The sequence below is a fragment of the Callorhinchus milii genome, unplaced genomic scaffold (genome assembly GCF_018977255.1).
Source record: "Callorhinchus milii isolate IMCB2004 unplaced genomic scaffold, IMCB_Cmil_1.0 Scaffold6, whole genome shotgun sequence".
Lineage (NCBI taxonomy): Eukaryota > Metazoa > Chordata > Chondrichthyes > Chimaeriformes > Callorhinchidae > Callorhinchus > Callorhinchus milii.
In genome coordinates, this window is record NW_024704747.1 from 28,043,614 (window position 1) to 28,059,314 (window position 15,701).

At 39.6% G+C, this 15,701-nt stretch overlaps 1 protein-coding gene across 4 annotated transcripts in view; it reads left to right on the forward strand.

The window, feature by feature from the left end:
* The window catches only part of fmnl2a (formin-like 2a), a 101,035-nt gene that overhangs the window by 66,453 nt on the left and 18,881 nt on the right, over positions 1 to 15,701 (forward strand). For all 4 annotated transcript variants that reach the window (XM_007889930.2, XM_007889932.2, XM_007889931.2 and 1 more), the window contains exons 4-10: positions 528 to 604; positions 2,662 to 2,745; positions 3,908 to 4,060; positions 7,709 to 7,817; positions 9,351 to 9,427; positions 9,834 to 9,927; positions 13,249 to 13,323. In XM_007889930.2, coding sequence (XP_007888121.2) covers positions 528 to 604; positions 2,662 to 2,745; positions 3,908 to 4,060; positions 7,709 to 7,817; positions 9,351 to 9,427; positions 9,834 to 9,927; positions 13,249 to 13,323 — 669 coding nt within the window. The remainder of the gene's footprint in view (positions 1 to 527; positions 605 to 2,661; positions 2,746 to 3,907; positions 4,061 to 7,708; positions 7,818 to 9,350; positions 9,428 to 9,833; positions 9,928 to 13,248; positions 13,324 to 15,701) is intronic.

Here is a 15,701-nt window from a genome sequence, read left to right on the forward strand (position 1 = left end):
AACTAGCTATGAGTGGTAAATACAGTGTTGGTGGTGCAATGCAAAGAGGTCATTTAACTCTTCGAAAGAATCTCTGCATGTAATGTAATGTAATTTCTTTTAGATATTAAGAGCATGTTAAATGAAGAAATGCCCTTTAGTTCCCATATATCTGACTATTCCTACTCTTTTGCAATCATCAATAAGCGTGGAAAAAATTATATTTTGAAAGACAAAATATTTGCAGATTTTTTATGGGAACTCACAGTTCGACAGTAAGGATTACAATGTATTTTGAAGTAGCCAAATGTATTTGGTCATAAATATAATCCATCTGACTACTTATAATGAGTGATATATGATAGCTTGCGTTGGTGTTCTGTGCAGAATTAGGAACCAAGTGTTCATATAAATTTGTATTTTGGCTGATATATTGAGAAATGTTTGGTTTATTAAAGATGGGAATTATCAGTCATTGCTGTTTTGGTACTGGCAGAATGTCACATTGTGCTGAAAATTATTTGTCATTAAATATTCTGACTTGACAGAAATTCAGAAGAAGAGTGCAAGAATCAACTCAAGTACTGAGAGAACTGGAGATATCGCTTAGAACAAATTATATTGGGTAAGCTTAAACATTTTGCAAAAGCATCAGTGTCTGTGAAATGTAACGATAGATTTTCCCCTTTGCTTTTCACGAGTGTAAGTGAAGAAAAGATGTTGTATCAGAAATGGTTCCCTTTGAGCGTAAGAGTTATGGGTGATGCGGTGGAGAATATGTCAGCAGAGAATCACAAAGGAATAAAGCACAAGTCCACATTTACTAGTGACGAGTTTCCAATCTCAGCCTTACAGTGAGCATATATATAAATACAGGGAAGGAGGATAAAGAGGAGCGAGTTTATCTTCCCTCGGCCATGCTGATGAATCGAGGAGCACCTTTGTGTATAACTCACAAAAACCCTAAAGAAGGGTGAAATGAAAGCAGATAATTCTCAGAAGAGGTTATTTTCTTCTTTCTTTTTTCTTATTCTCGTTCAGACAGGCCTTAAGCTGGAGAAATTCCATATGGGTCTAGATTTATTTTCTTAACATTTCGGAATGTGTAGGATTCATTATATATATATATATATATATATTATCCTATCAGCTGCACATCTAAGTTCCCTTCGTAGTCCCTCACGTCATTTCTCTTCTGAGCTCTTTTTAATTGATGTAATTACTGTGTGAGTGTAATAGAGGGGTTTCCATTGGCAATCTGTAGGTATAAAATATGTTTCACTTTCTGTATCTCTTGGAGAAAATTCCTCAGGGCTTCACATTAATGATGAGTCATTGTTTAAAAATGTATGAAGTTGCAAGGCTTTTCCTGTCCCTGGTCTCTTGTACCTACCACTCGGGCGTGATGCAAAAAAGACATTGGCTCATAAAGCTGATCACAAAAGCTGGAGGGCTGAATCATCAGTATTTGCCATGTTGTGGCTGGAAAGTGCTGTGCTCACAGTCACTCACTCATCCTCTTCCTGTCACCGCTCCCGTAAGGGAACATCAGCGAAGCATCAGCAAATCTGAGTCGCAAATCTGAGTGCCACTTCACCTCTCGTCTTCTTGGCTATCCGCTTCAGAGTTGTCTTCAGGCAAGTGTGAGCCAAACTGTAAATGCCTTAAAAAGGGAACCCACTCTCTAGTGTTTGCTAAGGTTTGTATTCACTGGACATGTGAACGCAAACCCAGATAAGGACAGGGGAAAAAGGATAATTACACTGAAACCTTGCGGTTCTCATCTAGGACTCACTTATAGGTAGTTGGGTCAAACTGAATGGATGTCATGCTGGCTTGGGGGATTTGCAAGGATTAACGCCAACGCCAGAGGAGTTAATAAGATTCACTGTAAAGTGTAGTGACTGTGTATTTGTAAGTGATCCTGTTAGGCAATTTTGTGCACAGCAATGTCCCACAAACTTCCCTCTGGGAATGATCAATTTTAACTGGAGGATTAAATTAAAAGTATCCCCCTTTTGGGAAACTGGGAGAAACCCTTCTCCCTTCTCTTTTCGAATAGCACCACAGGATCTTTAATGCCCTGCTGTTCAGACGGACGGCAGCTTGGTTTAACGTCTTATCCAAATGACAACACATGCGACAATGTCACGATTATACAGCAGCATAAAATATCTCTCAAAGTCCGTAGAGTTGATGGCAGCACAGCTGACTCTCTCGGCTTCGGATTTACACTACCTCGATACGAATGTTTGGCAACATTTCAGTAAGCGGCCAGCAAGACTGGTCAGTCAATTACTTTGGGACACAACTTAATCACTGAAACATTGGGATGCAAGTGGTGCCTTTAGATTACAAATGGCTGAACTGGGAATGTCATGCATTGCAGACACCATAACTCACCAAACTAATGAAAACAAGATATAAAAGTTAAATACTCCCAAGGTTGCATGGCTGAAATAAGATAGTAATAATCCTTGCATTTGTATAGCGCCTTATCACGTCTTCGAGACGTCTCAAAGCGCTTCACAGGATACGCTGTGAACTGTAGTGATTGTATATTTTGTGAGCGAAATATGCTGTTCTGATCCGATTCAATTCAGCAGTTTGTCTCTCACTCATTTTCTAAAGCTATTAATGATATATTAATATGCTGTTTGGTGTATAATTGTTTCTTTGCAGCTGGGTGAGGGAGTTTTTGAATGAAGGGAACAAAGGGCTCGACATATTGGTGGATTACCTTTCATTTGCACAGTATGCAGTGACGTAAGTAACCCTCCTGATCAGCGAGCAACACATTGCACGCTTGGGAAAAGCTTTCAATCAGATATTGAAAGGAATCCCAGTAAAAATAAGAGATTCGGTTAATATTTTCTTCTTCCTGTGTGTGGAGAGTTCACCATCCCAGCAATTTATTTTTATGGGCTGTTTAAAAGCTGACTTAATGGCTGAAAATGTTTGTTTGCCAGTTTTTGAGAAAGTGGTAAACACTTTATAACGTTCCCTTTCTTCCATACCGGCCGAGGTTGGTAACCTGTTAATTTCCGACGACTCAAAAATTTGTGCCTCAAGTAATAGTTTTATATTTCTTAGAACAATTTTATATATGCTGCATTCATTAATAACTGTCAATTCACTGGAAGTATTGTGAAAGAGACACTACACACAGGGCCAGTCATAGCTTGAGAAGGATGAACTTTAGCAAGGAATTCCCACTTTTTATTTAGCTTTGCACGTGTGGGCTTCAAAGAGAAATGTAATTGTGACTCAATTGAGGTGTGAAATTTATAGAGGAAGTTAAGCTGTAACACTCGGATGTCATAATTCTAACTGCTTCAGCAGAAACCCTTTGCATCAATCATTTCACAACCTATAATTTAAGATTCACTCACAAAATTGGTGAGAGAAAATGCAGCATAACATTGTCACCTCTGCCTACGACGGATTGTTGTATTGATTGATGTACGTTTAATATTATTTAAATATACTCGTTTTTCTCTTAAATATCATAAACTGCTAAACTAGGGCTGCAAATTACAACCACTTCGCAGAATATACTGTAAAGTGGATTGACTGTGTATTCTGTGGGAGAAACGTGGCAGCCAATTGCACACAGCAGCGTCCCACAAACAGTCGTGGATTAAATGACCAAATTATTATTTTTTTTTTAAAAGGGATTATTACTCCCCCAGAAAGCAATCCATCGTTCGACTAACAACCAGCTTCTTACTTACTACTAAGCAAACAGAGGTGTGCGAAGTAAGGAAACTTGGCTGGAACTTTGCCCTGCGTTACCAGATTATAATTTTAAAAAAAATTTAAAGGGATTTTTTGTTGCTCAGTTGTTTCAGATCTCACGGCTTGACTGACGGATGCATTTTAACATAGCGTCGGATACTTATTGTAGTTTGCGACCGTTCTCTTTCAGGTTTGATTATGAGAGTGTGGAGAATAACGTGGAGAATGCACTGGACAAGTCTAAACCCTGGAGCAGGTCCATTGAGGATTTACATCGAGGCAGTAATCTGCCATCACCGGTTGGCAACAGCTTGTCACGGTCGGCCAGGCACTCAACCATACGGTAGGTCAATCGTAGGAAACTTTGATCGGCTCAATGACAATGGAAAAGGAGGGGGAATCATAACATGGTTTCTTGTGTTGGAATAAACACAGGCCACTTAATTCCCTGGTTTATTCGGAAGTTATGTTCCTATAAGGTTGATAGAAAAAGGTGAATGCCCACAATTTTTTCAGTTCATTAGTGAATTGGAGCCCAGTGTTGATTTATTCAGCTGTATAAACAGCCACACAAATTAAGGTGAGTTAAAAAGTAATGATTGTGCTCTTCAAACAAAGGATGCACTGATGGTCGATCTTGTAAACCGTAAAGTGTTCCTCTGGTCTATGGTATATCGTTGATTTGCTTTGTAGATAAATTACTGCACATCCTGTGTGTTGAAACCTCTACTTATAATAATAATCCTTGCATTTGATATAGCGCCTTTTCACGTCTTTGAGACGTCTCAAAGCGCTTCACAGAATACACTGTAAAGTGAATTGACTATATTTTGTGGGCGAAAGGTGACAGCCAATGTCGCACAGCAGTGTTCCACAAACAGTCGTGGTTGAGTGTTAAATCATTAATAATTAAGAATATACTTAATACGCACCCACAGATGTTTAAGCCCAGGTTTTTCCTCAAGAAAATGAGCATTCTCAACAATGAACCCCTGAAATTCAACATAGAAGCAACAGTCCTGTTTATACGGCTTCCAGAGTTAATGTTTTCTGCAGCTGGAGTTTTAGCACATTTGTGAAGCATTAACGTTTGAAAAGGATCCATTGTAATTACTGTGAGATTGGAACTTTGAAGTTTATCATCTTTAATCAGGAGCTGAGTTGCAAATAAATGTGACTTGCGGAGGGGAATTTTTGGACTGGGGAAAATATACCTTTGATATATAAATATTCATCTCTTGTGTGTTTACCCGTAAACTTTACTGAATGGCAGTCTAAAGTTAAAATAAACCCATCCTCGGAAACGCATTCTGGATGGTATTAAAATGGAGTGGGAAGCAGTCAGAAGCCCTGCATAAAGTGGGTGCCGCGGGCATAAAGAACTAAGCCACTTTAGTGCCTCCAGATGCAAGTTATTAAAGTGATTACCTTTAACCCTTTCTGCCTTCGGCTTCCTAATTGAAAAGCAATCTGCTTGTAAGGCAGGAGAATGATTTAATCTGTGCTGTGTTCCAGTTTGGTTGCTGTAATAACAGGGGGCCTTTCAGTCCAGGTTTCAGATCACTTGGTTCAGCTGGTATATTTGATCTAAGCTTGTTTCAAGCAGGCAATTTGCACTGCCAAGTGACTGTGCTATTTTACATTCAGATCTTATCTAGCAAAATGCCAAGGCCTCACTAAAACCTAGTTAAATGGCTTATTTGTGCGTTACAGTTTCTGTCTGATATTTAATGCCAGCTGTCTTCAGATTTGAACTTCACACATTTCCCTCTTAGTTTGGCAGAGGCACAAACAGGGCACAAGGACAGTAGCCACAGGCAAATTTGTGGTACTGACAATGATGTTCAATGTTTTATCAGGCGCGAAGTAGGCAGGATGGTGAATATCTTAAGTGTTTGATTGAACTCGAGATGTCAACCTCAAACAACCAGATTGTGATGCAAACGTGTTAACTGCTATATTACTGGTTCAGCCATGTACTCATATGGTTTCGATCAAACAGCGTCAAGTCACCCACAAAACTTGATGTGTGTTATGTACCCCAATTGTTCAGTACTGTCTCGAGCACAGAAAGATGTATGTAGTCATCAGTGTGCGGTAGCTATCTGTGAGATATGACTGTCAGCACCGCTTGTTTCTGAGGGAAACAATAAAATCAAAAGTCAACTTCTGCCCTAAAAAAAACCCTGTAGCAATTCTCCTTCACTGTATCTGCTTTCTGTTCCTTCTCTCTAACGCACCCCACTGCTATCTCTCATTGAGCTCCAGAAGCTTTTATATCTCAATACATTGTCATTGGGATCTCTGGATCACAAGTGTGTTAGGAGCCAAGGAAAAGAAAGCAGACAGAAGGTGTTGTAACAAGGTATTAGTGTCCTGGGACTTTCTGGGGTACTGTAACATATTGAGATACTTCAGGGACTGTTTCATCAATCAGAAGATTGTAGATGGCAATAAAGTTTTAACCAGGCATTCATGTGGAAGGATGAGTTCATTCAGGTTAATTTTCTAGCAATTATGCTATCTGTCTCTGGCATGGCTGACACCATTTTATTATAAAACCTAGTTAAACCACAGTGATTTACTGCCAGTCGGCTTTGTGTTTCTTTTTAATAAAAACCTCTCCCAATAAAGTTCAATCAGAGGAGCTGTGCATCTCTATATGTGTATAAATCATGGTTAAAAAAAGCTTGTGTTCCACCGACAGGCTATATCAGTTGTTGAAAAAGTGTCAAGCTGAAGTCACTGAGTATCTGAAGTGATATCTTGCAAGTGGTTTGGAAACAGAAACTTAGTGTAGAATTTGAGACGTCTATTTAAATGGGGAAAATGCAGAGACGTGCATGAATGGGGTGGAAAGCAGTTGCAAATCTGAGGAAATACATCACAGAAAGGCTGTTTTAATCTATGCCAACTAACTATTTTACTGGTTGCAACATATAACGTATGCTGCCTGGAATTCGCATGCAATCAACGTGGAAATCCATCTGAATAGGTCAGATTAATCACCAAATTTCCACGTGTCTTCAGCAGGCCTCAAGTTTATACAGTATAAACTTGTACTTAATGTGTTTTTGATGTGAAGTGTCAACAGAAAGGAGAGCACACATCCATATATACTGTATACTGTACTGTGTTTACGTGCATATGTTCTGTGTGCGCATCTGTACATACACACGCTGGATATTAAAAGGGTACGTGATTTCAAGTCAGAAACCTTATTTTTAAAAAAGAGATTGAATTTTAATGTACCTGGCCACTGATCATTAAACATTAAGATGCTCATGTTAAAAATTGATCTTCTGAATGATTGGCGTGAGGCAGAAAGTCGATATTTGTTTTAATTTGGAGTTAAATGGAATCGTCATCCGAATGCTTGATTCTTGGCACTCGTATTTTCATGAATGGCTCGGGAGCACCATTTACAATAAAGTAAGGAAACGGAACATTAGTGTGTCTTTGGGGAAGAAAGACAATGCTGAGAAATTATTCAGATTCTATTGTAGACATTGAGATGCTTAAAGAATAAGTTTGATATTTCAGTGTTGGGGTAAATGTCACAAATGGCAAGCGCTTACAACAAGAGGCTCTAGGGAATTTACGTTTAAACGGTTAGTTTTACAGATATTCCCATTTGTGGTATCTCCGAACAGACCTGTCAGTTTGATACAAATGAAAAGTTGACATGTTTAGCAGTGGATCCCCTATGTAACATCAGTGCATCAGCTACACGCTTTAGCTCCTGAATACATGAATATAAGTAATTCTGTATAAATGATATTATTTAAGAGTAGTTACTGATCATTCACAGGAGTTTCATCATAGGAGAGTAGGTTTTCGTTGTTGGTACTTCTTATTTCAACATGAAATTCTTCTTCATTTACATCTTGATCTCGTTCCTGTAAAGAATGGAGACAAACAAAATCAAGCATTCTCTCGTAATGGATTTTTGCAGTAAACTGTTTGTACCTCTCGTTTTATCCACCTGTAGATTTAACACTTTGCCAAGCAGAAGGACACTAAAGAATTCTAGATTAGTGAGTAAAAAGGATGACGTTCATGTCTGCATCATGTGTTTACGAGCGATCATGAACTACCAGGTATGTGATGAAATGCAAACGTTCTATTGTTTCTGACATATCATCCTTTGTTTTGTGTAGACTCCTTATAAATAAGAAGATTCAAAATGTCACTCTGCCTCTAATTACACAATGAAGCTTCTTAATAACTCTGAATCCCTCAAAATACAGAATCTAATGCCCTTTGGGAACACTAACTCGCCCAAACGACAAGGAACATATTGCTGTCTACGTCTGAATGTTATCCTATAATTTATAGTTCTCATTGATGACAAGCAATGCTTGAATTTTCTTTGAATTTTTTTGCGTTCCCAATATAGGAAATGATCACTGATTAAATCAGGACAAGTCCTCTTGTCAGTATCAAGCTGACAAATACTGTTTGCTGCAGCTTCACCCAACCAATTTAATGGGGAGAAATTTCACCTGAGTTTCTCAAGGCTTTCTTTAAGAATTGACCAAATGCTCGACACTCTGAAATGTTGCACAGAGTAAATCTAGTGCCCTTGATTATTGAGCTTTCCTATTGAACTGCCTGAGATATATGTGAATTGTTTGTTGGTTTTCCACTGCTGTCCCCTCTCTAACAACAAACGGATGAGGTCACGATGACTATGGTAACTGTGCAGCTATTTGAACATGATACTCGCTGTATGTTGAGGAGAGGATATGGTTGCCATCTGGGCCAATCTGAGAAATTCTGAGAACTCTGTGTGTTGCTTTTGGGTTGCGCATGACCACTGGAAGCTTTCCATCTTTCCCAAAAAAACATGTACAGCGTGAGCAGATTGCGCACAGTGTGTGTGTGAGGACATACGTTTTACTGGAGTTTTTTGGGGGGTTATTTTCAATGAAAGAGATCTGAATAACTTTGTGTGCAAAAAATAAAGTATTCCATGATCAACGCCGTAACATTGCCTGCCAAAAATCACACTGTATATTCCTTCAGTAGCTTGATATGTTAACCCATTCTAAAGAAATCTGTTCAATCATGGGATCTGATTCACTAGATGTCGTTAACTGTCAGTATTGCATCTCAGGAAGGAAACCAACAGGGTACATTTAAGATGAACTCTTAGCCCAAATGTTCCACGAAGCTACACATTCTATTGGGGAACATAGGTACATGGTAATAGGAGTAGGCCATTCAGCCCCTCGAGCCTGTTCCACCCTGGCTGATCTGTACCTCAACTCCAATTAAGAGGAAGGGGGTGTAGGCACCTTCATCATCTCCTCTTCAGTGTTGCTGGAACTGATCGATGGGATTGATGGGAGGACTTTGTTCATCTCTAATGTCCCAGCATCTTGTATCTTGTTTCTAGTTGTCATGTGGCAGAAATCCCCATTGGAGGAGATAATAGGGAATAGATGATGGGGTGGGATACCAGGATATTTCTGCCTTCCTGATCAAAGCCTGATAATTTCTGTAGCTGAAGGTTTTACACTGGTGATATTTCAGCAAATGATTGCGATTGTTATGATGGTACCTGTCAGAGGATTTACCTGAGTTTAGTTTACAGACTCAGTAATCTCTCATTTCTTCTTTAATTGCAGTATGGATTTAACATGGTTATGTCACACCCCCATGCGGTTAATGAAATTGCATTGAGTCTAAACAACCGAAATCCCAGGTGAGATGACCCTGTCGATCACAAGTATTCCAAAATGTACAGTATAGATTGAACGATTATTGCTCCAGCAACAATTCCTCTTGCTCAGTTGTGTAAAAAAANCATAGACGTTCACTCACACTTCCGCAACACATAAATATTGCGTAGAATTTATAACAGTGTTTAAAAAAAAACAACTCCAGCCTTGTGTCATGAAAATCGACACAAGATCATTCTTTTGAACAAAAGGTATTGTATTGTTTCAATGAAAAGTACGAAAACAAATCTGAAAAAAAACAGATGCATTATAGTCAATGACAGATGAAGGTTTCTTCTGTTGCATTGCCTTCAGGACTAAGGGATGGTGTAACTCGATCATTCTTTATCGTGGTCCTATGAATAATCCTATTTGTTCTCTTTTTTGTAGGACAAAGGCCCTGGTCCTGGAACTGCTAGCAGCTGTTTGTCTTGTCAGAGGAGGCCATGAAATAATTTTATTAGCCTTTGATAATTTCAAGGAGGTAAGATGCCCCTTTTTTTTCCTAGTCAAGTGTAAGACACAATAAGGGATGATTTCATCTGTTTACCTAGTTTCAGATCTCTTTACCGGATGTACTTCCTCTTGGGCGTCCTTCATTCAACCTTTAGCTTCTCCCTGGAATTTACGGGCAGAATAAAGTGTGTTTAAAGGACATAATGACGCTACTTAGAATAAGTAAACGTATTCCTAATGGTGTTGATGACGGACTTTACAATGGGAAACAAAGCATGATGGTAAATGGGAGAAAATATCTATTGGGCTGAGAGAGGATAATGATTGATGGAGTTCCACCGAGATCCCCTGTTGGTCACACAGTTGATAAATGACAGGATGGGCAAGTGAACAATACAAGGCGTATTCAAGGAGATGTGGGCTAAGGAATAGCAGGTAGATTTTGTGGCAGGTGGAATGTATTACATGTACAACCCTGTTATAATGTTATAATTAATCTTGTTGTCTGGGTCCATACATCACGATCTTCAGCCGGACCCTTTATAAGGAGTAGTTAGCAGTCTTGTACCCGAAGACCTTTCTCTTCAACCGTGCCTACAGTTACCTCCCCACCCACTCCCCCCGGCTCGGGGTTGCGAAAGGCGCTATACAAATGTAATCTTGTTGTGGTCGTTGTGCTCCGCCATTGCCAAAGCACTATGAGACTCTATCCTGCGTGAGGGGTACTATATAAATGCAAGTTGTTGCTGTTATTGTCGCTGAGACACTACACCACACTGTGGGTCCGAAACCGATAACACTCGTTTTACAGAGGCTACGTTTTACAGAGGAATTCAGCAGTGAATTCAAGGGTGAGAAACCATGAGCGACATCGGTGAAAATAACAGGAAGGAAAATGTGATTAAAGCAAAAAAATAGGAGGGAAAATGAGCCAAAGAAATTAGACTAAAAAGCCAAATGAAAGTTAAAGATTAAAGGCAGTGATCCATTTAGCCACTAGAGCAAGAGTTTCTCACAGTTGTCAGAAACAGTTGGGAGCAAGAGAAGTCGGTTCAGCCCAGGTGACCAGCCAGAGTCCCAATACAATAATCTTTAGTCTAAAAGTATATTCTTAGTGTTTGGGTGATGTATGTTGCAATCTACATGCAGGCCTTATAGAATAATGGAATTTTACAGCACAGAAGGAGGCCATTCGGCCCATCGTGCTTGTGCTGGCTCCTTGTAAGAGCTACCAACTAGCCCCACTCCCCCACTCTTACCCCACAGCCCTTCCTTTTTAAGTACCTATCCAATTCCCTTGTAACAATCTTTTTTTCATCTGTCCTGATCTATTCCACGGGACATGATTTTCTCTGTAGTTGTAAAGTGTAGGTTTTATTAACTGGGAGTTTATCTTCCTTTGCGCTGTTAGTGTTCTGAGGTTGCAGCTTAAACACAAAGTCAGGATTGCCTTGCCAGAATGGGGTGGTGAAAGGTTGCATATTTTCCGACATTTCTACATACTTTAGTTGCAGTGGTGTTTAGTAGAATTGTGTTCCATCCTCCGTTTAAAATCCTTCAGTTCTGTAACGAACGGAGCACGCCTTTGCAAACTGGGAGGATGAAATCGATTCGCTTGTGAGTAATTAGGCATATAACTCACAGCCCTAAGTCCCGATTGTCGTCAAACAGTACATTGACGTGTTCAATAGCCCATTGTTTCTGGTAACAGCAGGCAGGAATGCTAATTTTAACCCCCAAATGAGGCGATTGCTATTGCTGGATCATGTGCCTAATCCAACTACTGTACTCTGCCTAAATAGGCTCTTCTTCACATACATTGTTAATTCTGCTGTAGACAGATAAGCCTAAAATCCATTTCACTCATTTCCGCAACAGCTGTTCAGCTAAATGTGTGCACTGTATTAGTGTGCGATATCCATCTTTTCGATTCTTTGTTCATTGAACAATATAGCAGTTTTGCGTTAACAATTAAATTTAAAGACAAATATTACCACTTCAAATCAGCGTAGTGTTACCAATTATATTTGAAACTGTGTGTAAACATGTCTGGTGGAGCATCATATAGCAGAGGGTTACAGCTTCAAACCTGACTAGAGCCCTATCTCAGCCCACTTTGCTGGGCGGGACCTGGGTAAATCCTCTGGTCACTAAAGGAGGAAGCAGCCTGTAGAGATGGCCACTGATTGGTGCCTCTGTGCTGGCTTGGGGCAGTATTGGTGGTGACTGAGAGCGAAGCCTTAACCACAGAGTTGGGTATATGTACTGAAGAAAATACAAAGGGAAACAAAACCTAAGGAGTTTGCTCTTGTTGGAGGTCAAGGAGGGGATTTTTTCGTAAATCTGAGAGATCTTTCTTAACTCTCTGAGATTATTTCTACACAGTCCCTGGTTTGCTCATTCACAGCTCAAACTCACTGACGTCTCAAAGTTTCCACAGCCTCAAAATTCAGACTAACCTTGACACCAACTCCACCTTCTTGTCTGATATCATCCAGCTCATTCATAGATCAGGGATTGAATCTGGGACTCTAAACTGGATTGCAAACAGCTAACGCAACAGTTGTGTCTATAAAGGAATCCAACTAACTGGGATATTTTAAATCCATACAAAAAACTAATTGTTCCACATCTCAGAACGAAAACATAACTGACCAGACAAGCTCCGATGTGTAGAAAGTGATCAAAATAATTATTCAATACAGTAACTATACATGGAGGTATTGCCTATTAACATATGATTCACTTGATGTGGGGGAATGATACATAACCCTGTAAATAATGATAATAATAATAATAATAATTAATCCCATCATGATTATGTGTCAATATTGTTCGTTTTGTGGAGTCCTGTAGCTCAGTGGTTAGAGCACTAGCCCCGCAAGCGCGAGACCTGGGTTCGATTCCCGGGCAGGGTGAAACGTTGGGCAAGTTTCCTTGCTCCACACGCCTCTGTTTGTCTAGCAGTAAGTAGGAAACTGGTTGGTAGTCGATTGGCGGATCGCTTTTCCGAAGAGCGTGTAGCACATGTTGAGGATGCACTAGCGAAGGTGACCAACAACCTGGGGACAAAGATTTTAATGTCAAACTTCAATGAGCTTGAACGTGAATCAGTGGCTGGATTACACACTGCACACTCAACAGCGTACGTGCTGTTTAACTGGTTATTTTCTGTTTGCGGTACAATTATTATACATGAGTTGAAACAGATTAGCATGCTGTGCTTCTGCAAACTTGCTCCCCACACATGAAAGTGGTGCCCAGGTGATGTTCTGACCTTCTAGCTCTCTCTAGTGTTAATAAACCCAAACTGCCAGAGAACATTTTCTTCTCCCATTCCATCGTACAGGTGTGCGGAGAGAAGCAACGATTTGAAAAACTGATGGAACATTTCCGAAATGAAGACAATAACATAGATTTCATGGTAAGAACGGTTTTAACTAAGAATTTTGTTTTTGTCTCTTCTGCAGTCGCAGTTTAAATGAACTGAAATTAAAACGAATGCTTTTCGTCCACAAAATATACAGTCAATCCACTTGACAATATCCTGTGAAGCGCTTTTAGACGTCTCAAGGAGGCGATGAGGCCCTATCTCAAATGCAAGGATTATCATTATTATTATTGATGAATATCATCATCGTGGATGATTTATTGCCGAGATGCTGTGAAATAATGAATTGACTTCTTTACCCGTGAATTATGTGGGTTGTGCTTCAGTTTAATATTAACTGAAACACAACGTGATGCAGTGAATTTGTTTGTAGTGGGCTCCATCAGTCCAGTCAGTAGGATTACTCATTGACAGGTGAGGGTTGTTTGGAAAAATCGAATTAAAAAATGAACGTGGGAACAAAGCAACCTTTTGAATGGCGTGAGGGGTGTTTAGATCTGCTTCACAGACCACGGCCACCATTTGGATTGAAACAAATCAGCCGATAAAGGAGTGTACCGGGACTCATGTTCCAAACCAGTGTGCAATCTGATAAAACGCTACCAAATATTAACCTTTGATTAACCTGTGGCACCTCAGATCCGTGATTATGTATCCTGCTATTAAGTTAAATCAATGCACAAACACCACAACTGGGGCTCTAATCCCACCGCTTCTTTGAACAATTGCAATGAATAATGCCGATGTTTGAATGGTTAGGTTGTTTGGTGCTTGCCTAGATCTCATAAATTATGATTAAATTAATGGTGATATCTTTGGCAGCTATTTACTGAAAGGAAATGACTCACTCCCTGGCTTCGCTGGCTTCACTTGTTGTTATCGATGTCTTCAGTAAATGCAAATGAAATAGTCGCTGTAACAGCTGAAGTTTGATTGTTAATGGACAAACTTTATGACAGTTGTGTGGAACATCGTTGTTGTTAGAGGGTCTGTTATGCATTTTGTGTAAATGTATGGATTAGATACTGTGTGCACATACGGTGGGAATTATAGAGCCTCAATTATTTAATTAACACCTAATGAAAAGGACTTGCATTTACACATGGTGAATATTACACATACATATGCACAACTTGTACAAATAGACCCCTTATTGGCTGTAGAGAGTGGTCAAGTCTCTCTCTAAAGCAACTGTAGGATATTCATTACCACAGAGTGCAATCTATGTGGAATTTGCATTGTTTGGCTTTGATTTGCATCACGAAAACTTAGAAAGTGATAATAATCCTTGCAGTTGATACAGCGCCGTATCCCATCTTCGAGACGTCTCAAAGCGCTTCACAGAATGTACTGTAAAGTGAATTGACTGCATTGTTTGTGGGGGAAACACGGCAGCCGATTGCGCACAGCAGCGTCCCACAAACAGTCGTGGATTGAGCGACCAAACTTCATAGAGAAAAGTGAACTGTAAATTTTCTCCTTGAATTATTGGGAGACAGGTCTCTCGAAAAGTCATCTCTTATTGGCAACCATCTCAGTTCAAGGAATCTTTCAATATGAATTTATATTTTGCTTATTAAACTGTCAGTTTCTTAGAGAGCACTGCTGTTCTTTTTCAAAGATATTAAATCCCAAGTCTGTCTCTGATTTGAAGTGTAGCACATCATTTCTGAGGCACCTGTCAAAAGTTTTGGTATAATGAATGATTGATTGATTGATCTTGTACAATGAATTCATTTCTCATCAGAGTAATGTTGCAGTAAAGTTATGAGTCACCTTCGTACCCAAGGTTATTGAAAACAATTTGACGAAACGGCTAAATTATACAAACAGATCCAGGTACAAATGTAGAATCAGTGACTGTACTGAAATTCTATGTAAAGTCAATCGTTCATCACAAAATGAAGTTACGAAAATGTGATTAGTCATGGCACTCCTTAATAACAAATAATCCTCGCATTTGATAGAGCACATATCATGCCATCAAAGTGCTTCACAGGATTTACTGTAAAGTGGCTTTGACTGTCGATTGTGTGGGCGAAACGTGGCAGCCAATTGGTCACAGCAGTATCCCACAAACAGTCGTAGAGCGAGTGACCAACTATATTTAGGGGATTGTTGACCCAGACACCGGGAAAACCTCTCTTCTCTTTTCGAATAGTGCCGTGGAACTTCTCACGTCCACCGGTGCAGGCAGACAGGACCTGGGTCAAAAATCTCATCTGAAGGATGGCACCTCCGACAATGTTAAAATGTTCACCATTAACCCACTTGAATATTTACTTTGCTATTGTGTTTGTTATTATTAAAACAACAAAAAAACACCACTACCAGGCAACAGGCGATGTGTTCAGGTCAAACACATCAGCGGAGTTAAGTAATTGTAAAGATAGTTGTTTAATGTTTATCAA